At 45.6% G+C, this 24,378-nt stretch overlaps 1 protein-coding gene and 1 long non-coding RNA gene across 2 annotated transcripts in view; both read right to left on the bottom strand.

Moving 5' to 3' along the window:
- Positions 1–24,378, bottom strand: part of LOC141076070 (uncharacterized) — an 85,359-nt gene that overhangs the window by 26,218 nt on the left and 34,763 nt on the right. The window contains exons 2-3 of the mRNA XM_073563308.1: positions 23,954–24,276; positions 23,719–23,799 (exon numbers count right to left, since the gene is read on the bottom strand). Coding sequence (XP_073419409.1) covers positions 23,719–23,799; positions 23,954–24,276 — 404 coding nt within the window. The remainder of the gene's footprint in view (positions 1–23,718; positions 23,800–23,953; positions 24,277–24,378) is intronic.
- On the bottom strand, positions 20,595–23,712 carry LOC141076071 (uncharacterized). Its single transcript, XR_012227402.1, has 2 exons — positions 21,754–23,712; positions 20,595–21,583 (listed from the first exon to the last, which is right to left on the bottom strand). It is a non-coding gene; the product is annotated as an uncharacterized lncRNA (long non-coding RNA).

The raw sequence follows: 24,378 nt of genomic DNA, 5'->3' as shown, positions 1-24,378 counted from the left end.
ATATAAAAAAAACAGACCTCAAAAATTATATTTTGGATAGGATTATAAAGTCGATTGAAACACCAGAAGCAAAACAAAAAAACCCTAAAATATAGCTTTTAATTCAATCACTAAAAACATTAGTAATAATGACTAAAAAGGGGAGGGATAAGGGACAATTTATGAAGGGTAGCAGAATTACTGTTTTAAATCTATTCAGTTATGACAAAAATATGGGCCACAGGCTAAATCGCCCTAGTCCACCCTATTACAACCCTTCCTAGCTGCGGAGGTTGGCACCCTAGTTGTTGACGATATGGCGCCCCCGCTCAACGTCGGTATCCCTAAAAATCCCTAAACCTCCCTAAGGATACAAAAAAGGACACAAAAAGGTTATACACACACACTTATAATACCGAAAAATTGTTTTAAAGAGACATAAATAGTCTCATAGATAATAGTAATGTGCTATGAACTTATCTCGTAGTAATTCTGATAGTATAGATACTCCACAATATACACTTATCTCGTAATAAAGAAAGAAAAAAGGGGGAGTATCAAAAAATGCAGCTTTAGGTACAACTTATCTCGTAGTCACCAAAAATACTGATAAGCTGCAATAAACAACCCAGATATCAAATAACAAATTCAGTAAAAAACGACTACAAGGGAATTCAATATATAGCACATATGGCAATCAAAAAATTGCACATTAAAGGCAGAAAAACGAATTTTGTGTTGCACATGCAGCGACCATTATTTTAGGAGTAGGAGTAATTCATAACCCTATTTCACTAGGAGACACAATCCGGCTCAGATACAATATCTACTCATAAAAAAGAGATTGCATAATAATTGTGCTGTCTCATACAGGTCATAGATGAAAAAATGAGGCTATATTCCAATAGTAATGCATACAAAATATAGACCAGCAGAGCAGAATTGCTCAAGTAGGGTTAATCTCACTACCACAAAAAATCTGCCAATATATCATGTGCAAAAAATATACTTATCAGCCAATTGATCCAGATGAAAGCCTGACGCGTTTCCCCCTCTTAGTCCTATGAGGGTTCATCAGGGGTCAGAAAGTGGGGTCTCATTACCCCTGGCCGAAAAAGAAATGCTATGTGCGGCTTACTCCAGGCGCGTTCGCCGCCGTTGTTTAAAGATTCCGCGTTAGGCCGGTTTCACATTAGCGCTTTTTAAGCGCACGCACGGCCGGGGGTAGCTCCGCCCCCGAGCCGGCTCTCTGCCCGGCGTGCCCGCCCCTTGCTTGTAGCGCCGCCTCCTAGCGGACAGCGGCGCCTGCAATCGGCGCACCCTATCTTTAGCATAGGGTGCGCAGATCGTGCGCAGGCCGTGCGCTAGTTGCGCTTTGACCTGCGCTGCGCACTTTTGACGGTGCGCCGTGCGCGCCAAAATCCGAAAAGTTCGATTTTGGCGCGCACGGCGCACCGTCAAAAGTGCGCAGCGCAGGTCAAAGCGCAACTAGCGCACGGCCTGCGCACGATCTGCGCACCCTATGCTAAAGATAGGGTGCGCCGATCGCAGGTGCCGCTGTCCGCTAGGAGGCGGCGCTACAAGCAAGGGGCGGGCACGCCGGGCAGAGAGCCGGCTCGGGGGCGGAGCTACCCCCGGCCGTGCGTGCGCTTAAAAAGCGCTAATGTGAAACCGGCCTTAGTATAGAACGCCCACTTCCGGTCACAATTAAACCAAGATGGTGGTATAATGGAGCGCATCATGCGTTACAAAACCCGGAAGGGAAAAATATTGAGGAGGAACCGACAGTGCTCAGGAGTGCTATTCAATGCGGCTGGTAATTGAATGTTTTTTGGTTAGCATGGCTGGGTTTCTGTCGGGACCCATTGATACAAATAAATGGTTAGATGATGCAAGGGAGGTCTTTTCTGAAGTAGAATCTGACTCCTTGTCTACTGCGGGTTCTTCTCTCAAAACACTTTTCTCTGAATTATTGGAGGAATTTAAGGAGAATATTAAGTCTTGGTGGGAGGTACAATCACTTGAAAATTATATTAAACAAAAAATTGTCCCACGGGGTCTGAGGATACCCTTGATACCAGCCCCTAGGTGCAGGACTCCATATTTGCTTGCAAGGTGGGAGGAGGAAGTAACTGCATCATCTGTACGGTTGATGCAGATATTATTGGATGAAGAGAAAAAAACATTGGAAAAAACTTCATTGAGGGTTAAGGAACTCACTGAGGCGACCCTTAAATTGAAGACAGCTGTTGATTTTGTGACTAGGGAGGAAAATCTCAAGAATACGGTTGAGAAATATCAACTTTTTATTAAAGAAAGGAAACAAACGATTTGTTAGAGATTCAACAGAGTTTAGGGAAAAACGAGCATACCCTGCCCTTACTTTTAGGGGTAACCCTGGTGATATTTCATCTTCAGATATTGAATCCTCAGACGCCGAAGGGGGCCCTAAATTCTATACTTCTAGGCCTTATCTTAAAAACAAGGGACGAGGACGTAGGGGAAGTTTTAGAAGATGGCAGGATACCGACCGCTACTTTATGAGAACCTCCTCCAAAAAACAGGAAACAAACTCTCAAGCGAATATAAATACTTCCTCCTCCTCAGCCTGCTCTTCAACATCTTTTTTAGAAACCAGGGGCTTAGCACCATACAAATTACGGGAGCGGACAAATCAAATGAACTCCAAATGAGTGTCACGGCAAAAGAGGTTAATGAGAACCAGATAATTAACTTGTCCTCATATAATCTGTCAGATAGAGAAAAGAGGGTTCTTGAGTGGGGTCTATCATTTGTTCCAACGACTAGGTTTGACCCATTTGTATGGATGAAGGATATTATTTATACGGAAACTCAAGTGGAAAAATTTTTTTGCCCTCAATGAGAAAAACAAATGTCAACAACTTGGAATAACTGAGGATGAACTCCCTGATGTAATGCTTTTAGCGGATTTGGCTGAGGAAGGACAGAGATATTGGGGCGGGCCCTTTTTCTGATTTGAAACTAAAAAGTAAAAAGATGCCACCAATTGGCGATACTGGTAGTATTCATATTTTTCAACAGCTTGTCTCGGCAGAGATTTGTAAGATTGACTCTAAGAAAGATAGGGTTCCACCCAACCTCTCCTTCCGTGAAAGAAAGGCTTTGGAGGCAATTGGCAATAATGACCAGATTATATTGAAGCCTTCGGATAAAGGGGGTAACACGGTTATCCTCAATAGAGTTCGATATATTCAAATGTGCATGACGATTCTCTGACAGATCAACATATGAGATACTCAGGGGTGACCCGACGAAGGAATATAGCCTGAGATTGTCGGCACTGCTAAGAAGGGCTATGGATCTGAAGCTGATCTCTAAAAATGAGTTCAGTTTCTTATTACCTAAGTGGCCAGTCATAGCTACGTTTTATTCCCTCCCTAAGATACATAAGGGCATCGATCCCCTGAAAGGAAGACCGATTGTCTCGGGGATAGATTCCCTTTGTCAGAATTCCAGTATCTATTTGGATCAATTGTTGAAACCATTTGTGCTATCTCTCCCCTCGTATTTGAGAGATACAATGGACCTTCTTAATAAACTTGAAGGAATTACAGTGGACCCAGGTACAATACTGGCCTCCATTGATGTTGAGGCACTGTATAGCAGTATTGGCCATACAGAAGGTCTAAAAGCTGTTGAGTATTTTCTCAAGGGGAGAGGAATTCATCTTGGAGCACACAACGATTTTCTGCTGGAACTTCTGGAATTTGTATTGTGTCATAATTTTTTCCTCTTCAATGGGAGGTACTACCACCAGCTCAGGGGCACAGCGATGGGGAGCCCTTGTGCCCCTACTTATGCTAATTTGCTCCTGGGCTGGTGGGAGGACACAAAAGTTTTTGGGGACGAGGATGTTGTCTGGTCCCCTAGAATATTATTCTGGGGACGTTATATCGACGACATCCTCGTCCTCTGGGCGGGATGTGGAGAATCATTTAGATCCTTTGTGGATACCCTAAATAACAATGAGATGGGTCTGTTCTTCACCCATGAGGTGGGTGGTGATCGGATTACCTTCTTAGATGTAAATATTTCCATTTCTCCAGATGGCTCTCTTAAAACCTGCTTACATCGAAAATCAACTTCGACCAATAGTCTTTTGAGGTGGGAGAGTTACCACCCTCCCCCTCTAAAACGAGGTATACCGAAGGGTCAGTTCCTCAGAGTCTGGAGGAACTGTTCTGATTGGAGTGATTTTGAATCACAGTCAAGAGACTTATGGGGTAGATTTAGAAGCAGGGGGTACCCAACAGGGGTGATTGAACCTGCCTATAAACATGCAAAACAAGTAAGTAGGACGTCCCTGTTAGTCCCGAGGGTTAAGGAGGATTCAAATACAATCACTAGACTAATAGGAACCTATGACGATCAATCTGGAAAAGTCATGGATATTCTTGAGAAGTACTGGTCTATCCTTAAAATGGATAATGATATTTGTGATTGCATTACCCCGGGTCCGTCAGTTACATTTAGGAAGGGCAGGTCAATAAAGGATCGGGTGGTGAGTAGCCATTTGGAGCCTCAAAAGAGAGAGGAAACGTGGCTACGGAATAGAGCAACAGGCACCTTTAAGTGTGGGCACTGTATATTGTGTAAATATATATCTGTATCTCATACTTTTAGCAGTGCATACACAAAAAGGGTGTATCAAATGAAAAGCTTTGCAAACTGTAAAACCACTGGAGTTGTATATTTATGTACTTGTACCTGCCCCCTTGACTATGTGGGGAAAACAAAGCGTGAATTACGTGTCCGCATAGGTGAACATCTGGGGGATATTAGACATGGGAGAGACACCCCCCTTGCCCGCCATGTTAATATGGTACATGGAGGTGATGATAAACAAATTAATTTTCGTGTTATAGAGAGTGCAGCCCGCAGTTAGACAGGGAGATTGGGATAAAAGAATCCTACAGCGTGAGACACGCTGGATTTTTTGGCTTGAATCTCAGAGCCCCAAGGGCCTAAATGAACAGCTAAATTTTAGCAGTTATTTATAATCAATGTGGTCCCCCACCTTCCCAGCCAGCTGTTTTGAGCGGTTTATGATTGGGTCAGTATATTATTATTAATCATTATTAGTTTTATTTATAGTCTTTTTTCATCTTTTTTGAGGATACATTTATTTTACTCCATGCTATTGAGGAGTGTATTTACTATTTTGGCAACGTGCCAGGTGCTCTGATTAACAAGATTATTTATCTTCAATGCATATGTAAGGCGACATGTACTAGTTAGCGTTTAAGCTCATCAATTATGTTATCTTAAGAATAAAGGACTTTCTGCACATTGTTTGTGGAGGGCAATTTGCATTTGTGAGCCTTTGCCAGTGAACCAGGATGTATTATTCTTGTGACTCATCAGTTCTCTGGCACTACTGAGCAAAGCTCTGCTTCTGGGAGTGTTGCTTATCTGGGTGCACGCCGCCCATGTCATTCAATTACCAGCCGCATTGAATAGCACTCCTGAGCACTGTCGGTTCCTCCTCAATATTTTTCCCTTCCGGGTTTTGGAACGCATGATGCGCTCCATTATACCACCATCTTGGTTTAATTGCGACCGGAAGTGGGCGTTCTATACTAACGTGGAATCTTTAAACAACGGCGGCGAACGCGCCTGGAGTAAGCTGCACATAGCATTTCTTTTTCGGCCAGGGGTAATGAGACCCCACTTTCTGACCCCTGATGAACCCTCATAGGACTAAGAGGGGGAAACGCGTCGGGCTTTCATCTGGATCAATTGGCTGATAAGTATATTTTTTGCACATGATATATTGGCAGATTTTTTGTGGTAGTGAGATTATCCCTACTTGAGCAATTCTGCTCTGCTGGTCTATATTTTGTATGCATTACTATTGGAATATAGCCTCATTTTTTCATCTATGACCTGTATGAGACAGCACAATTATTATGCAATCTCTTTTTTATGAGTAGATATTGTATCTGAGCCAGATTGTGTCTCCTAGTGAAATAGGGTTATGAATTACTCCTACTCCTAAAATAATGGTCGCTGCATGTGCAACACAAAATTCATTTTTCTGCCTTTAATGTGCAATTTTTTGATTGCCATATGTGCTATATATTGAATTCCCTTGTAGTCGTTTTTTACTGAATTTGTTATTTGATATCTGGGTTGTTTATTGCAGCTTATCAGTATTTTTGGTGACTACGAGATAAGTTGTACCTAAAGCTGCATTTTTTGATACTCCCCCTTTTTTCTTTCTTTATTACGAGATAAGTGTATATTGTGGAGTATCTATACTATCAGAATTACTACGAGATAAGTTCATAGCACATTAGTATTATCTATGAGACTATTTATGTCTCTTTAAAACAATTTTTCGGTATTATAAGTGTGTGTGTATAACCTTTTTGTGTCCTTTTTTGTATACTTAGGGAGGTTTAGGGATTTTTAGGGATACCGACGTTGAGCGGGGGCGCCATATCGTCAACAACTAGGGTGCCAACCTCCGCAGCTAGGAAGGGTTGTAATAGGGTGGACTAGGGCGATTTAGCCTGTGGCCCATATTTTTGTCATAACTGAATAGATTTAAAACAGTAATTCTGCTACCCTTCATAAATTGTCCCTTATCCCTCCCCTTTTTAGTCATTATTACTAATGTTTTTAGTGATTGAATTAAAAGCTATATTTTAGGTTTTTTTTGTTTTGCTTCTGGTGTTTCAATCGACTTTATAATCCTATCCAAAATATAATTTTTGAGGTCTGTTTTTTTTTTATATACCTGGTAATTAACATACTCTTGGTGTTGAATCCACTGATGGGTAAAATACACGTCATATATAAAATACCAAGGCCTAGTATAATAACTAGAGTTTAACGACTAGGATCTGGTTTCATGAAACACAAACTGGTGAAAGTTGGGGAAAAAAAGGTGAGTTTCGTTCGAAACACTACCACAATGTTAGTTTATGGGAAATAAAAGTCGGAATTGAGCTGATTACATTCATCCACTCAATGCAGACTTTTATTCCCCATTGACTTGCATTGGGGTTTGGTTTTGAACGAACCTCCGACTTTGTTTCATTTGAAAAAAATTTGGTTTCATGAAACCCAATCTGTTATGAATGAGTCACCGAAGGAGGAAAAAACAAAAATACAAGCTAAGTCCAGAAAACCAGAGAGGTTGGTAGCTATCGGATTGCAGACCCCTGATCCTATCCACAACAACTAACAGTAGCCGTGGGTGGTTCCTACGATGCCCTAGACCCCTCGATCACAGCCGGAGAACTAAATAGGCCTAAAGAAAGAAAGGGGAAATCTAAACTGCCCCAGAGCAGACCCCAAAGCAATAGGCAGCCCCCAACATATAATGACGGTGAAGCAAGACGAAAACACTAACACAGATAGAAAGATAGGTTGAGCAAATGATGGGGCCCAAGCTAACTAAAAAGGACAGGATAGAAAAGCTGCTGTCTGCAATCCGTAAAAAACCCTACCAAAAAATGTCCCCACCGTCTGATAGGAAAAACAGGCCCTGAAGTCGCTAGGACTTCAAAAAGACTATATCAGCACTCAGGTAAATTCTGAAGAAATTCAAAATTCAAAAAGATTTAAATAAACTGGAGAAGTGGGCAGCAACTAACAGAATGGTTTTTAACAGGGAGAAATGCAAAGTACTACATCTGGGCAATAAAAATGAAAAAAGCATATATAGAATGGGAGGAATAGGGCTAAGTGACAGCACATGTGAAAAAGACTTGGGTATACTAATAGATCACAGACTGAATATGAGTCAACAGTGTGATGCAGCAGCAAAAAAGGCAAATGCAATTCTAGGATGTATTAACAGAAGCATACAGTCAAGATCACGTGAAGTCATTATTTCCCTCTACTCCTCTTTGGTCAGACCTCATCTGGAATATTGTGTCCAGTTTTGGGCACCACATTTTAAAAAAGACATCAACAAACTGGAGCAAGTTCAGAAAAGAGCGACCAGAATGGTGACCGGTCTGCAAACCCTGTCTTATGAGGAAAGGTTGCAGGATTTGGGAATGTTTAGTTTGCAAAAGAGAAGACTGAGAGGAGACTTAATAGCTGTCTACAAATATCTAAAGGGCTGTCACATTGTAGAAGGATCAACTTTATTCTCATTTGCACAAGGAAAGACTAGAAGCAATGGGATGAAACTGAAGGGGAGGAGACACAGATTAGATATTAGAAAAAACTTTTTGACAGTTAGAGTGATCAATGAGTGGAACAGGCTGCCACGAGAAGTGGTGAGGTCTCCTTCAATGGAAGTCTTCAAACAGAGGCTGGACAGACGTCTGACTGGGATGATTTAGCGAATCCTGCTTTGAGCAGGGGATTGGACCAGATGGCCCAGGAGGTCCCTTCCAACTCTACGATTCTATGATTCTATGAAGACAGAGCAAAGAGACAAACTGATCAGAGACAAAAATGGAACTCAGCACACCCCCGACCGGGGATGGCTGAACTCCAAAAACAAGGTAAACAAAACTAATAAGTTCAATAGCAGAGCAAAAACTTATCTTTGGGAAGCAGGAATCAGACTGGTTTCCAAGAATCCAGCAGAGAAATCACCAGCGACTCAGAAGGGCATCGGCTGCCTTATATCCAGTCAGAATTTCCTGTTACCCAGTCATCATCTACCAGATCAGGTGTTTGGTAATCAGCCTCACTCCCTTCCTTCCTTCACCAGAAGAGGGAGTTCATCAGACATCGACGGTGAAGGGGAAAATGAACTCACAACAGTACCTCCACCTTGAGGAGGGGTCACCGAACCCTCATCCACGCCACCAGGGCGATCAGGATGGGCCCGATGAAAGGCACGAACCAATCTTTCGGCATGAATATCGGATGCAGGGACCCAAGAATTATCCTCCTGGCCATAACCCTTCCATTTAACCAAATACTGGAGTGTCCGTCTAGCCAGGCGAGAATCCAGTATCTTCTCAACCTCATATTCCACATAACCTTCAACCAATACCGGGTCAGGAGGTGCCACCACAGGAACTACTGGCTCAACAAACCTCTTTAACAGAGACTTATGAAACACGTTATGGATCTTAAATGTAACAGGAAGAGCCAATCAAAAAGAGACTGGATTAAGAATCTCCAAAATCTTGTAAGGTCCAATAAATCTAGGTTTAAACTTTGGAGAAGCCACCTTCATAGCGACATTCTTTGATGACAACCAAACCATATCACCCACCTTAAACTGGTGACCAATGGTCCGATGCCGGTTGGAAAACCGCTGGGCCTTTTCCTGGGAGAGAGACAAATTATCCACTACTTGGTCCCAGATCTGGTGCATTCTCTCCACCAGTGTCAACACCTGGGCAGGCAGAAGGCTCCACCTGCCCTGAAGAGAATCGAGGATGAAACCCAAAGTTACAAAAAAAAGGTGACATCAAAGAGGCAGAACTAGCTCTATTATTTAAAGCAAATTCGGCCAAGGGCAAAAATGAAACCCAATCATCCTGATCAGCAGAAATAAAACATCTCAAATACGACTCCAAAGTCTGGTTTGTTCTCTCCGTCTGCCCATTGGTCTGAGGGTAAAACGCAGAGGAGAAGGACAACTGAATTCCCAGCTTGGAACAGAAAGTCCTCCAAAATCTAGACACAAACTGAACTCCTCTGTCAGATACAATGTTCTCAGGAATCCCGTGCAAGCGAACCACCTGTTGCAAAAACAAGGGCACCAACTCTGGGGAAGATGGCAACTTAGGGAGTGGTACAAGATGGACCATCTTAGAGAATCTATCACAAATCACCCAAATAACAGTCATTCTCTGAGAGACAGGCATATCAGAGATAAAATCCATTGAAATATGGGTCCATGGCCTCCTGGGCACCGGCAAAGGCATCAACAACCCACTAGAGCGAGAACAAAGTTTAGACCGAGAGCAAGTCCCACAGGACTGCACAAAATTCCTGACATCACGAGACAAGGCGGGCCACCAAAAAGACCGACTCACCAAATCTCTAGTACCAAAACTACCTGGATGACCAGCCAATGCAGAGCAATGAACTTCAGACATCACTCTCTTCCTCCACTGGTCAGGAACATACAATTTTCCAATGGGACAACGCTCAGGTTTGTCCTCCTGAAACTCTTCCAGTGCACGTCTCAAATCGGGCAAGATGGCAGAAAGAACTACCCCCTCACCTAAGATGGTAGCAGGCTTGGTCACAACAGGAGAATCAGCAAAGAAACTCCTAGAAAGGGCGTCTGCCTTGACATTCTTAGTGCCCGGAAGAAAAGAGACCACAAAATCAAAACGTGTGAAAAACAAGGCCCACCTAGCCTGTCTAGGATTCAAGCGTTTGGCCGACTCCAGGTAAATCAAGTTTTTGTGGTCAGTAAGGACCACGACTTGATGTTTAGCTCCCTCCAACCAATGTCTCCACTCCTCAAATGCCAATTTCATGGCTAACAGTTCCCGATTCCCCACATCATAGTTACGTTCGGATGGGGAGAACTTTCGGGAAAAGAAAGCACAGGGATTCATTTTAGATGTTACAGGATCTTTTTGAGACAAAACAGCTCCAGCACCAATCTCAGAAGCGTCCACCTCTACCTGAAACGGGAGTGAGACATCAGGTTGCCGCAAAACCGGAGCAGAAGTGAACCTTCGCTTCAGCTCCTGAAAGGAAGAAACAGCCTCCGGAGACCAATTCAGCACATCAGCACCCTTCTTAGTCAAATCAGTCAATGGTTTGGCAATACCAGAAAAATTAGCTATAAATTTACGATAAAAATTAGCAAAACCCAAAAACTTCTGGAGGGCCTTCAAAAGAAGTGGGCTGAACCCAATCATAAATGGCCTGTACCTTGGCCGGGTCCATTTCAATAGTTGACGGAGACAAAATAAATCCCAAAAATGAAGTCCTCTGTACACCAAAAAGGAATTTCGATCCCTTGACATACAGAGAATTCTCCCTCAAAATCCGGAACACAGTCTGAACATGTTACACATGAGAGTCCCAATCCTTGGAAAAGAGCAAAATATCATCCAGATAGATGATCAAAAATTTATCCACCAAGTCTCGGAAAATATCATTCATGAAGCACTGGAAGACAAAAGGGGCATTAGTGAGCCCAAAAGGCATCACCAGGTACTCAAAATTTCCCTCCGGAGTATTAAAACGCCGTCTTCCATTCATCCCCATGCTTAATGCGAATAAGATTATACGCCCCCCTCAGGTCAAGCTTTGTAAACCAGCAAGCACCTTTAACTCTGGAGAATAGATCAGAAATCAGGGGTAACGGATACTGATATTTAACAGTAATTTTGTTGAGGGAACGATAGTCAATACAAGGCCTTAATGACCCATCTTTCTTAGCCACGAAAAAACCCCAGCACCTAAGGGTGAAGAGGATGGTCTAATATGACCCTTCTCCAACGCCTCCTTAATATAGGATCGCATAGCCTCGTGCTCGGGTACAGATAAATTGAAAAGTCGACCCTTGGGAAATTTACACCCAGGGCTCAGCTCAATTGCACAGTCATAACTCCTATGAGGAGGCAAAGACGCAGACTCATTCTCACTAAATACATCATAAAAATCAGCCAAAATAGTCAGGAACATCATGCGACTGGGGAGAGGTGGAGAAAACAGGAGCATCACTAAAGGGCACACCGACAACCCCAACTCACCACAAACACAGATTTCCAATCCAAAACTGGATTATGGATTTGCAACCAGGGAAACCCCAGAACAATGGTATCATGCAAATTATGCAACACCAAAAATCTGCAATTTTCTTGATGGTCTGGGGCGACCCGCATTACCACCTGGGTCCAAAACTGAGGTTTATTCTTCGCCAAAGGAGTAGCATCAATACCCCTCAAAGGGATAGGCGTCCGCAGAGGTGTCAGGAAATCCACAACGTTTAGCAAAATCCAAGTCCATCAGGTTCAGAGCTGCTCCCGAATCCACAAAAGCCTTAGCGGAAAATGTGGACAGGGAGCAGATCAGAGTAATTGCCAGAAGAAACTTAGGTTGAACACCACCCACAGCAAATGTGTGTGCAAAACGTTTCTCTCGTTTAGGGCAGACAGAAATATGCGAGGCATCACCACAGAAGAAACACAGCTTATTACGCCTTCTAAACTCCTGACATTGTGCCCTAGACAAAACTATCACACTGCATAGGTTCAGACATTTGTTCAACAGGTGGCAACACCTCTCGTGCGGTTTTGCGTTCACGCAAACGCCGATCAACCTGAAAGGCTAATGACATAGAATCGTCAAGAACAGAGTGTCATGTCGGACGCTGTTCACACCACAGCGTCCGGCAGGCAGAGGTAGTTCCACCTCCAGCCACTATAGCCTCAGTGGCACCGGCTTGATCTTCAGGCTCTCGGGGGTTAATCCTGCTGGAGACCAGGTTGGAAGGTTAGTCACGCCCACGGTCTTTAAATAGTCATACTGGCATATGGGCGTCGCCGATTATAGCTTGTGTTTCATACCAAGTGGTTACGGTCTGGAGTGGAGGTGTTGCAGAGAGAGAGAGATTCGTATCTGGTGTCGTATGATCCGTCGTTATCCTTTCTCCTTCCCATATTTGTGTTTAGTTGTGCCCTGTTCACATTACTGTATATTCCTGTGTGTGTGCGGCGCAGTGCAGTTTAAGTTCTCCCTGTCTATCATTATCTACAAATATCTAAAGGGCTGTCACATTGTAGAAGGATCAACTTTATTCTCATTTGCACAAGGAAAGACTAGAAGCAATGGGATGAAACTGAATGGGAGGAGACACAGATTAGATATTAGAAAAAACTTTTTGACAGTTAGAGTGATCAATGAGTGGAACAGGCTGCCACGAGAAGTGGTGAGTTCTCCTTCAATGGAAGTCTTCAAACAGAGGCTGGACAGACATCTGACTGGGATGATTTAGCGAATCCTGCTTTGAGCAGGGGGTTGGACCAGATGGCCCAGGAGGTCCCTTCCAACTCTACGATTCTATGATTCTATGATTTGTGTGGGAAGCTTTGGTGGTGTGACTCCTCACTGGGTGGAGGGTTAAGTGCAGGGCTGAGCAGGAGATAAGGAAAGGTCGGAGGCTCAGGCATTTGCACCTTCAGCAAAAACCCTGGGTTGAGGGTCAGACAGGGTTTTCCCTAGTTATAGGGACATCACAGGGGCCCGGGAATTACAGCCTTAGTTGAACTAAGCCCCGTGACACAGAGGGAACAGGAAAACGGAGATTAGACCTACCGGTAATGTTATTTCCAGGAGTCCATCCTGACAGCACCATGGGGTTGTCCTTTCATCCTTCCAGGGACAGGAAATGCACGAGATGTTAAAAGGTCCCCTCCCACACCACACTCCAGTGATTTTTCCAAGTACCACACCAGCATGATGCAATTAAATTTTATTTAGATTTAGTACAAGCATTATGATACCAATACAAATCATAGGGAGGGAACTACCAGTGCTGTCAGGATGGACTCCTGGAAATAACATTACCGGTAGGTCTAATCTCCGTTTTCCAGGACGTCCTATCCTGACAGCACCATGGGGAATACCAAAGTAGGAATTCGCTTAGGGTGGGACTACTGCTTGTAGCACTCTGCGACCGAAGGTCGCCTGGGTAGCTGATAGAGTGTCCAACTTATAGTGTCTACAGAAAGTATTTGGTGTAGACCAGGTGGCGGCCCTGCATATCTGTTCTACCGAGGCACCCACCCTCTCTGCCCATGAAGTCGCTATCGCCCTGGTGGAATGAGCCCTAAGCCCTTCAGGTACCGGCAAGCCCTCGGCCTCGTACGCCGAGATTATTGTTGTTATCCACCTCGCTAGAGTGTGTAATAATAATATTTATTTTTATATAGCGCTAACATATTCCGCAGCGCTTTACAGTTTGCACACATTATCATCACTGTCCCCGATGGGGCTCACAATCTAAATTAAAGATTATTATTATTATTATTTAGGGAGAAACTTTGGATCTAGTTTGAGCTTTATGTGGTCCTCGAAGATCTGAATGTAGGGATTCTGGATTGAGAGGGCCTGGATCTCACCTAAACATTTAGCTGAGGTGATAGCTACCAAAAAAGCAGTTTTTTGTGTGAGCTTTGAAATGTCTATCTCTGAAATTGGCTCATAAGGGGGCCTACACAGCGTGTTGAGTACCAGATTTAGGTCCCATGGGGGGACAGTTTTCCTCAAGGTGGGTCTTAGCCTCTGGGTGGCTTTAGTAAATCGCACTATCCATGGATGGGAGGATAGGGAGAAATTAAAGAAGGTACTTAAGGCCGCTATCTGGACTTTGAGTGTGCTCGGGGTCAGGCCCCTATCGAATCCGGCCTGTAGGAAGTCCAGGATCCGAGGGATATCAGGCCGAGATAGGTCTAGAGGGGCACTACCACTTTCTGTACAGAATCTCTTCCAGATTTTACAATATATCGCTCTTGTCACCGGTTTTCGGCTGGCCTGCAATGTGGAGATCACCTGGTCCGAGAGGCCATTGGACTTTAGGATGTCCCTCTCAGGATCCATGCTGCCAGTTGCAGGCTTCCTGGGTCTGGGTGTAACACTGGACCCTGGGAGAGCAAGTCTGGTATTGTTGGTAGGTGGAGTGGCCCCCTCTGAGCCATCTTTCTGAGGAGGGGAAACCAACTCCGTCTGGGCCAAAAAGGTATGACCAGCATCACCCGGGCTCCTTCCTCCTGGATCTTCCTGAGGACCCTCGGTATTATGGCAATCGGTGGAAACCCGTAAAGGAGTCCCCTTCCCCAATTCTGGTCCAGGGCGTTGATCTCTTCCGGATGGTCCGCCGGGTTGAGGGAGTAGAACCTCTTCAGCTTGGCGCTTTTTCTTGTCGCGAAGAGGTCCAGCTGGGGTGTCCCCCAGCGATGGCAAAGATCCTTGAAGATCTCCTCTTTTAGCTCCCATTCGGTGGTTCGGACTTCTTGTCTGCTTAGATAGTCGGCTATCCTGTTTTGGGAGCCTTCCAGGTGCACTGCTGATAGGGAGCGAGAATTGTTTTCTGCCCAGGTGAGGATGCGAGCTGCTAGCTTCTGAAGTTTCCCGTGCCTTGGGCCCCCCTGTTGGCGTAGGAAGGCTACTGTGGTCACGTTGTCAGACATGATCTTTATATGTTGGTTCTGTAGTCTTGAACCGCTTCTCTTCAGAGTCTCCCAGACTGCTCGCAGCTCTCGGTAGTTTGAGGACTGTAAGCTGATACTCTTGGGCCACGTTCCTTGTAAGAATCTTCCTTCTAGGTGGGCTCCCCATCCTTCCCTGCTGGCATCTGTAGTGATGGTCACGCATGGAGACAGGATCCAAGGAACCCCCCGGCTGATGTTTCTGTTGCTGATCCACCATTTCAGAGATGATCTCAGCGCCGGAGACGGTCGGAACTTCTTGTCCAGCGAGGACTGCCGTCTGTCCCATTTCGTAAGGATCTCCTTTTGTAGGATTCTTGTGTGAGCCTGGCTCCACATGACACAGGGTATGCATGCGGTTAGGGTGCCCAGGACTTCCATCGCGGTCCTTATCGAAACCTGATGTTGGCCGAACTGCCGCACCTTGTCCATGATGGGCTTCTTCTTCACCTCCGGCAAGAACGAGACCCTTCTTCTGGAGTCTAGCATTACCCCTAGGAATTTTTTCTGGGTGCTGGGCCGCAGATCTGATTTTTCTCTGTTTAGGATCCAACCTAGGCTCTCGAGGCTGAAAATTATTGAGCTGAGTTGTTCTTTTAATTCGGACGCTGACCGGGATATTACCAAGAAGTCGTCTAAATAAGGCACAATGATTATGTCTCTTTGTCTTAAGTCTGCCACGACTTCGGCCACCAGTTTTGTGAAAACACGAGGTGCTGATGCCAGGCCGAACGGAAGAGCCTGAAACTGGAAGTGGTAGTGTTTGCCTCTTTTCTCTAGGGCGAAACGCAGGAACCTCTGCGATTGAGGATGGATGGGAACGTGATAATATGCGTTCTTTAAATCTATAGTGCACATGGACGCGTTCTGGTCTATTAGCGGGATGGCGGTTTTCAGGGACTCCATTCGGAACCTTTTGTATCGAACCCATTGATTCAATGGCTTTAAATTTATGATAGTTCGGCTTTCCCCCAATGGTTTTTTTATTGTGAAGAGTGTAGAATAGTGGCCCTGACCTCTCTCTACCTCTGGGACAGGAATTACTACTTCCGATTTTAACAGGTCTCTTATGTCTGCCCATATAGGGTCTATCATGGCTTTGGAACGGGGTTTTGTAACCACAAATCGTGCTGGAGTGGATCTTGTGAACTCGAGGGTATAGCCCTGGGCAATTGTATTGAGGACCCATGGGTTCTGGGAGATGCGCTGCCATGCCCCTGCAAAGTGTTTTAGGCGCCCCCCTACCGGCATGGCGTCATTGCCTTCTGCTCCTGGAACTTTGTCCGGAGCGAGACGGGGGAGCTATACTTCTTCCACAGACTGAATATGAGTCAACAGTGTGATGCAGCAGCAAAAAAGGCAAATGCAATTCTAGGATGTATTAACAGAAGCATACAGTCTAGATCACGTGAAGTCATTATTTCCCTCTACTCCTCTTTGGTCAGACCTCATCTGGAATATTGTGTCCAGTTTTGGGCACCACATTTTAAAAAAGACATCAACAAACTGGAGCAAGTTCAGAAAAGAGCGACCAGAATGGTGACCGGTCTGCAAACCCTGTCTTATGAGGAAAGGTTGCAGGATTTGGGAATGTTTAGTTTGCAAAAGAGAAGACTGAGAGGAGACTTAATAGCTGTCTACAAATATCTAAAGGGCTGTCACATTGTAGAAGGATCAACTTTATTCTCATTTGCACAAGGAAAGACTAGAAGCAATGGGATGAAACTGAATGGGAAGAGACACAGATTAGATATTAGAAAAAACTTTTTGACAGTTAGAGTGATCAATGAGTGGAACAGGCTGCCACGAGAAGTGGTGAGTTCTCCTTCAATGGAAGTCTTCAAACAGAGGCTGGACAGACATCTGACTGGGATGATTTAGCGAATCCTGCTTTGAGCAGGGGGTTGGACCAGATGGCCCAGGAGGTCCCTTCCAACTCTACGATTCTATGATTCTATGATTCCGCCCCTCGAGTACTCCCAGCGAGAAGATTTCTCTTTCCCTTTATATTCCTGCCTCTGGTATGGGCGGGATCTCTGAAAGGGAAATTGCCTTTTTGGTTTTTCCTCTGGAAAACCTTTTTTGTCGTCGGAGGCACTCTCTAGAATTTTATCCAAAGCTGGCCCAAATACCTTTCCGCCCGAGATGGGTACGGAACATAACTTATTTTTAGATTGGTAGTCCCTCAACCAGGTTTTCATCCATATGGCTCGGCGGGCCGCGTTGGATAGGGAATTATTTCTGGCCACAAACCGTACCGATTCTGCAGAAGCATCTGCCAGAAAACCGGTCGCGATTTTCAACAGGGGAATACTCTCAAGGATATCACCCCTAGGGGTTTTATCCTTTAACTGTTGTTCCAAGTGGTCGATCCATAGGTGCATGGATCTAGCGACCGATGTAGCGGCTATATTTGCTTTTATCACTGCCGCTGAGGCCTCCCAAGCTCTTTTTAAGAGCACGTTGGCTTTTTTGTCCATGGGCTCCTTGAGACTGGAAGAATCTTCAAAAGGAATCGAAGTCTTTCTCGACACCTTGGCCACCGGTGAATCGATCTTAGGCACCTCGTCCCAAGTGCTGATGTCCTCCTGGTTAAATGGAAGTCGCAGCTTAAAGTCTCGCGGCACGATCAGTCTTTTCCCCGCATCTTCCCATTCTTCCAGGATCATTGCCCGGATATGGTCATTAACTGGGAAGACCTGACGAATCCTGGCTCTAAGTCCCCCGAACATTGTGTCCTGGATGGATTGTTCTTTCGGGGTTTCCTCGATCTGCATTGTACTTTCTTACTGCCCTGAGCAGCTCTTCCGTGTTCTCTGATGTGAAGAGGTACCTTTTCCCTGTTTCTAGGGGTTCCGAGGTAATCTCGCCCTCTTCCTCCGAGTCCGTGGCCCGTATCTCTTCTTCCGATGATAGGTCGGACTCCCATCTAGGTCTTTTGGACTGGGACCAGCCGGAAGACTGAGTAGGTAGTATTCCAGAGACCGAGGCTTGAACTTCATCTCTGACTACTGCGCGCATCTCCGTGAGAAAGGCTGCCTGCTCGCCTCTGACGATTCGGAGTGTGCAATCCTCGCATAGGGGCTTCTTCCATGCGCTCGGCAGTTTACTGGCACAGATGGGGCATTTAGGTTTGCCTGTCCTGGCTGTTGCTGGCGCTGGTGTCGCCTTATCCTGAAAAGACAGGAGTCCTCCCTCCGGCCATCCTGCCCCTGTGCCCTTTACTCACGGACGCTGGTTCTGGCTGGTCACTGGTCCTAGCGTCCATGCTGGCGGCGTTTGACAGAAATTTAGGCGTCTGTCACCTCTCAATCTGCCTGGAGCCGGTGCGCTGGTCTCCCGCTTCCCCCCGCTCTTATCCTACCTTGTCTTGCGCAGGAACGCTGCTTCTGCCGCCCTCTGATGCGTCCTCCGTGCCCCGACCGGAAGTCGTCATCCCTGGGCGCCCGGAAGTGACGTGCCGCCGCTCTGCAATCTGGGCCTCGCGGGAGCCGTGCTGGGGGAAGCGGGGATGAGTCCCGGAGCGACGCTCCACGGGACACCCGGCGGAGAACCCCCCTTAGGGGGGTGCCGCTTACATCGTCCGACCCGGAGGAGTTGGCTGTTAGGACCCCGCACCTCCTGGCCCCGGTAAGATTACTGGCTGTTGCTGCCTTCCTGTATGCCGCGGCGCTCCCGTGCCTGTCCTTACAGGGACAGGAAAAACACTGGAGTGTGGTGTGGGAGGGGACCTTTTAACCTCTCGTGCATTTCCTGTCCCTGGAAGGATGAAAGGACAACCCCATGGTGCTGTCAGGATAGGACGTCCTGGAAAACCCCACCATATTATCTTTTACGGTTTCTGACAACCCCTTCCAAAAGAGAGCTGCCAAGGCACCATCATTCCAGGTAGTAAGGACCGCCTACTTTCGGAATTTTTGACAGTACAACTCTGCAGAATCCCGACCCTGGCTCAATGCAACAGGGCCTTTTCAGCCTGATCAATAGCATTAGGTTCATCATACAACAACCCCAAGGCTTGAAAAAATGCGTTCACATTAGTAAGAATAGGATCATCAGGTTTCAAAGAAAACACCCAATCCTGGGGATCGCCGCGCAGCAAAGAGATGACAGTTTTAACCTGCTGCGCAGAGCTCCCCGACGAGTTAGGTTTCAAGGCAAAAAATAATTTACAATTATTCTTAAAATTCAAAAATTTAGACGGATCCCCAAAAAACACATCAGGAGCAGGGATCTTTGGTTCAGCAGCATGTGAATGAGCAAGATAGGCGGAAATTCCCCGCACTTCAGCAGTGAGCTGCTCCACACGATCAGACAATTGCTTCATCTCCATTGAGAAAAAAAAATTCCTCCTACGGCCTCAGAGACATAGAGGAAAAAATATACACAAAAAAAAAAAATTCTGACACTTTTTTTTTTTTTACAATTCTTTCCTGCTATTGAGTACCCTAGGATCTGCGGTATGGCTGGTGATTCTGTTATGAATGAGTCACCGAAGGAGGAAAAAACAAAAATACAAGCTAAGTCCAGAAAGGTTGGTAGCTATCGGATTGCAGACCTCTGATCCTATCCACAACAACTAACAGTAGCCGTGGGGGGTTCCTACGATGCCGTAGACCCCTCGATCACAGCCGGAGAACTAAATAGGCCTAAAGAAAGAAAGGGGAAATCTAAACTGCCCCAGAGCAGACCCCAAAGCAATAGGCAGCCCCCAACATATAATGACGGTGAAGCAAAATGAAAACACTAACACAGATAGAAAGATAGGTTGAGCAAACGATGGGGCCAAAGCTAACTAAAAAGGACAGGATAGAAAAGCTGCTGTCTGCAATCCGTAAAAAACCCTACCAAAAAATGTCCCAACCGACTGATAGGAAAAACAGGCCCTGAAGTCGCTAGGACTTCAAAAAGACTATATCAGCACTCAGGTAAATTCTGAAGACAGAGCAAAGAGACAAACAGATCAGAGACAAAAATGGAACTCAGCACACCCCTGACCGGGGATGGCTGAACTCTAAAAACAAGGTAAACAAAACAAAGCTAATAATAAGTTCAATAGGGTTAGGGAAGCAGGGATCAGACTGGTCTCCAAGAATCCAGCAGAGAAATCACCAGCGACTCAGAAGGGCGTCGGCTGCCTTATATCCAGTCAAAAGTTCCTGTTACCCAGTCATCATCTACAAGATCAGGTGTTTGGTAACCAGCCTCACTACCTTCCTTCACCAGAAGAGGGAGTTCATCAGACATCGACGGTGAAGGGGAAAATTAACTCACAACACCGATCCTACCAAAGTCCCTCAAATGTCATAATCATAACTATTTATGAATCATGGCCTGGTTAATACACATATCATATTTAACCTGCAGCTTTGCTTGCGTACCATTATATTTCACGCAGACTAGCGATGCTGCAGTTTAACTCATATGTGTATTTACCTGCCCAGGTGTGAGAACATCATGAATGCACAGGTATACATGTGAAGTTTTTTATTTTATTGGAGTGTAAAAAACATAGTGCACTCGGTACTGGCATCAAATCAGGTTTTTTATTAACGTACACAAACGAAAACATTCTTACACCATTTCATCTTGCCAGTGCACCCGTCCTACATCAGAGATAAAGTAGGCCGCAAATTGGTCCCTCATTTGGCCAACTTCAACGGATGACCTGAGAGGGTGCTGAGTGAATTCAGGCAATGGGTTAGGAGCAGCATCATCGAGTTCAAAGGTCGGGTGCTCTTTAGCCATCACAAAATTATGTAGAACCACACACGCCTTCACCACCTCATCGACTGTTTCAAGTTTAAGATTAATGGCTGTGCTGAGAACTCGCCATCTGGAGACAAGAATCCCAAAAGCACACTCGACAGTTCTTCTGGCCCTGGTCAGCCTGTAATTAAATATTTTTTTGGTGTGGTCCAAGTCCCGGCTGGAGTAGGGTTTCAGTAGGTTTGCGCACATTTGAAAAGCCACATCCCCAACCATTACAAAGGGCAGTGGCGGAGCTTTGGTGTGGGGAAGAGGCCATGGCATAGGGAAATTAAATTGGTTGCCATACAACCTCCGGCCCATGTCTGAGTTTTTAAAAGCCTGTGAGTCATTAGCACGGCCAAATGCTCCAATGTCCACTGCTACAAACATACATCCGGCATCCGCAATGGCCATGAGTACTATTGAAAAGTACTTTTTTGTAGTTACAGTACTCAGATCCAGTTCTTTTGGGTTTGATGATCCGTATGTGTTTACCATCAACAGCTCCCAAACAGTTGGGGAAATTGCAGACTGTCCAGAATTTGTCAGCAATTTCCATCCACTTTTCAGCGGTGGGCAGGGGCATAAATTCTGGACAAAGAATGTTCCAGAGAGCCCGACAGGTGTCCGCAACAATTCCAGACAAGGTAGAGATTCCAATACGGTACTGGAAGTGTAGTGAAGATAGGGTTTCTCCAGTCGCCAGGAATCTGCGAAACAGAGAAAGAAGTAAAATTAATATTTCTGTATATGGCTTTTTAAAACTATAAAATAAAAAATTAGTACATTCACGAAAAATAATTATCCCAGGTTTTGAATAGTACATGTAAAAAAAACACACACATCAGACCCCACCCCTTGGTTTTTAAATATTACGTACCGTAATGTCACCAGGAGCCGTTCCTCAGGAGGAATCGCACGACGGAGCTGTGTGTCCTGTCTCCGGATGTATTCTTGGACACGAGCAAGCAAATTCCTGAAGCTTTCTTGGGACATCCGGATATAATCTGTAAATTTCTCCGGGTTTTCCTGTAGCTCACTGTAGAGGGTGTGGTACGCCCCACGGCTCTCCCGGAGTTCAACAATCGGACGTATCTACATACGCCGCCGCTGCCGTCTTCGCTGTCTCTCTCTCTTCCTTTGTTCATGGCAAGCAACTGCATATGCCCTAGCCATCGCGATGTCCAAATCCAAGTTGAAGTGAAAACTCTTCCAGCGCAGATCCATGTTGACATGAGAAAAATCAAGGAAATGTGAAGAATACTGTAGACAGGGACTATACTGTATATTAACATACCACACCGCCACTGAGGTCCCATTGGTCGTGTGTGTAGCCAGATTGTTATCTAGATTTTTTTGGGGTGAGGACAATGTGTAAAAAAAACGCAAACGCACTAAAAACGCATACAAACGCATACAAACGCATACAAACGCATACAAACGCATACAAACGCATACAAACGCATACAAACGCATACAAACGCATACAAACGCATACAAACGCATACAAACGCTGCATTTTTTTCCTGCATGCGCATAAAAATGCTTGAAAAAAAGCAGCATTTGTATGCGTTTTTTTCATGCGTTTTTGTGTGCAAAAAACGCGCTGCAAAAAAAACGCAAGTGTGAAAGTAGCCTTAGTACCGGGAGACTAGGTCACAGATGTACGACTCAGGTTGTGGATGGCTTTGTATGTCATGGTTAGGGTTTTGAACTGGAGTCTTTGGGTAATGGGGAGCCAGCGCAGGGATTGACAGAGGGGAGAGGCCGGGGAATAGCGGGGGGACAGGTGGATTAGTCGGGCAGCAGAGTTAAGAATAGATTTTCAAGAGTGTTAGAGGGGAGGCCACAAAGCAGAAGGTTGCAGTAGTCAAGGCGGGAGATGATGAGGGCATGGATTAGGGTTTTTGCAGATTCTTGGTTGAGGAATGTACGGGTCCGTGAAATATTTTTGAGTTGAAGTCGGCAGGAAGCGGAAAGGGCTTGGATATGTGGTTTGAAAGAGAGATCAGTGTCAAGGAAACCCCCGTGGCAGCGAGCTTGTGGGACTGGAGAGAGTGGGCAGCCGTTAATGTAATGGATAGGTCCTTTGGGGGGGGGTCACGTGAGATGGGCGAAAGATGATTAATTCTGTTTTGTCCATATTAAGTTTTAGAAATCTAGTGGAGAAGAAGGATGAAATAGCAGACAGACATTGAGGGATTCTGTTTAGTAGGGAGGTGATATCTGGTCCAGAGATGTAGATCTGAGTGTCATCAGCATAGAGATGATACAATCACACAATCTTATTGCCATGATTTAGGATTATATGTACATTAATATCATTGACTTTTCTGTGTGCCATGGTCACACAGTGTGAGGTGAAGAGGTAGTCACTGGCGTTGACTCGCTTTCGATAAAAAAACTGTCACCCTGTAAAATCTAGTGAATGAGAAGACAAGTGTCACGGTTGGCTGGCGAGTAAACTGGGACCAGGGGCACCTTTCCTGGCCCTGACACTAGGCGGCACCCTAACTCGTCCTGTTCCCTGGGATACCTCAGATGGCGAGGATGCCGGGGCCTCCGCCCTAGCCCTGTCTCCTAGCTTTAGCCCTGCGTCTGTCCCCTTCCCCCCTCCCAGGGAAGAGAGGCGCTACCGTGTACCGAAGTGCACCAACCCGACAGACAGGGGAACTAGGCAGGGGTAAAAGGGGGGGGGGGGGGAGAAAATAAAGCAGGAATGGATGAGGGATTTCCAAGCAACGTCGCACAACAAACTCCTCCAGCACTCCAAACACCAGCTTCTCCCTCTCCAGATGTTTGTAGCAAATGCTATCTCAGACAATGATCTAGCATGCAGACCTACTGTAGTCTTCATAGGAGAGGGGAGTGGTTAACCAAGCACAGCTGAAAGCAGGGATTTCCACATGGCCGATTAACCCCTGTCCTGCTGAAAGAAAACAAACACCCTTAATGCACCGGAGAAGTGTTTCTTCTCAGCGGCAAAGCAGGAGCCATCAGATGCTGCGGTCTTCTTACTCTGTTCTGTCGCAGTAACCCCGTGACAACAAGTCACAGGGTCCGTATGATGGGGTACTCACCGGAATCTGTGACAGCTGCAGCAAGGTCGTATGTGCCTGCAGAGTGACTGTGCTCACCGTCTCCATGCTGATGGTCCAACTCTTCAGAATGATCATGATGGGAGTTATGATTTATGGTTACAATTGAGCTTTCCAAGTTGCTGATGTTCCAGGGTGCACCCTTGTGGCCATAAAAGCTTGGCTGTGCCGAGTGAGCAGCAAGAGCTCCATATTCTAGTTCATACAGAACAAAACCAATGGCTACAGCCAAAAGGAGCAAAGAAGAGCAGATTCGTAGACTGGCATCTCTGCAGTGGGCATGAGCGACAGGGCGTGATGAATGGCTGTATAAAAAAAAAACAACAACAATGAACAGGTATTAGAACCTGCCTACTGGGTGCACTGTCCTATGGCCTAGTTAGTACCATCCTATACCTCCAGCTATC

The sequence above is a fragment of the Dendrobates tinctorius genome, unplaced genomic scaffold (assembly GCF_039654945.1).
Source record: "Dendrobates tinctorius isolate UK_male_01 unplaced genomic scaffold, ASM3965494v1 ptg000386l, whole genome shotgun sequence".
Lineage (NCBI taxonomy): Eukaryota > Metazoa > Chordata > Amphibia > Anura > Dendrobatidae > Dendrobates > Dendrobates tinctorius.
The sequence above is the reverse complement of the archived record's forward strand: the minus strand, read 5'-3'. Positions and strand labels throughout refer to the sequence as shown.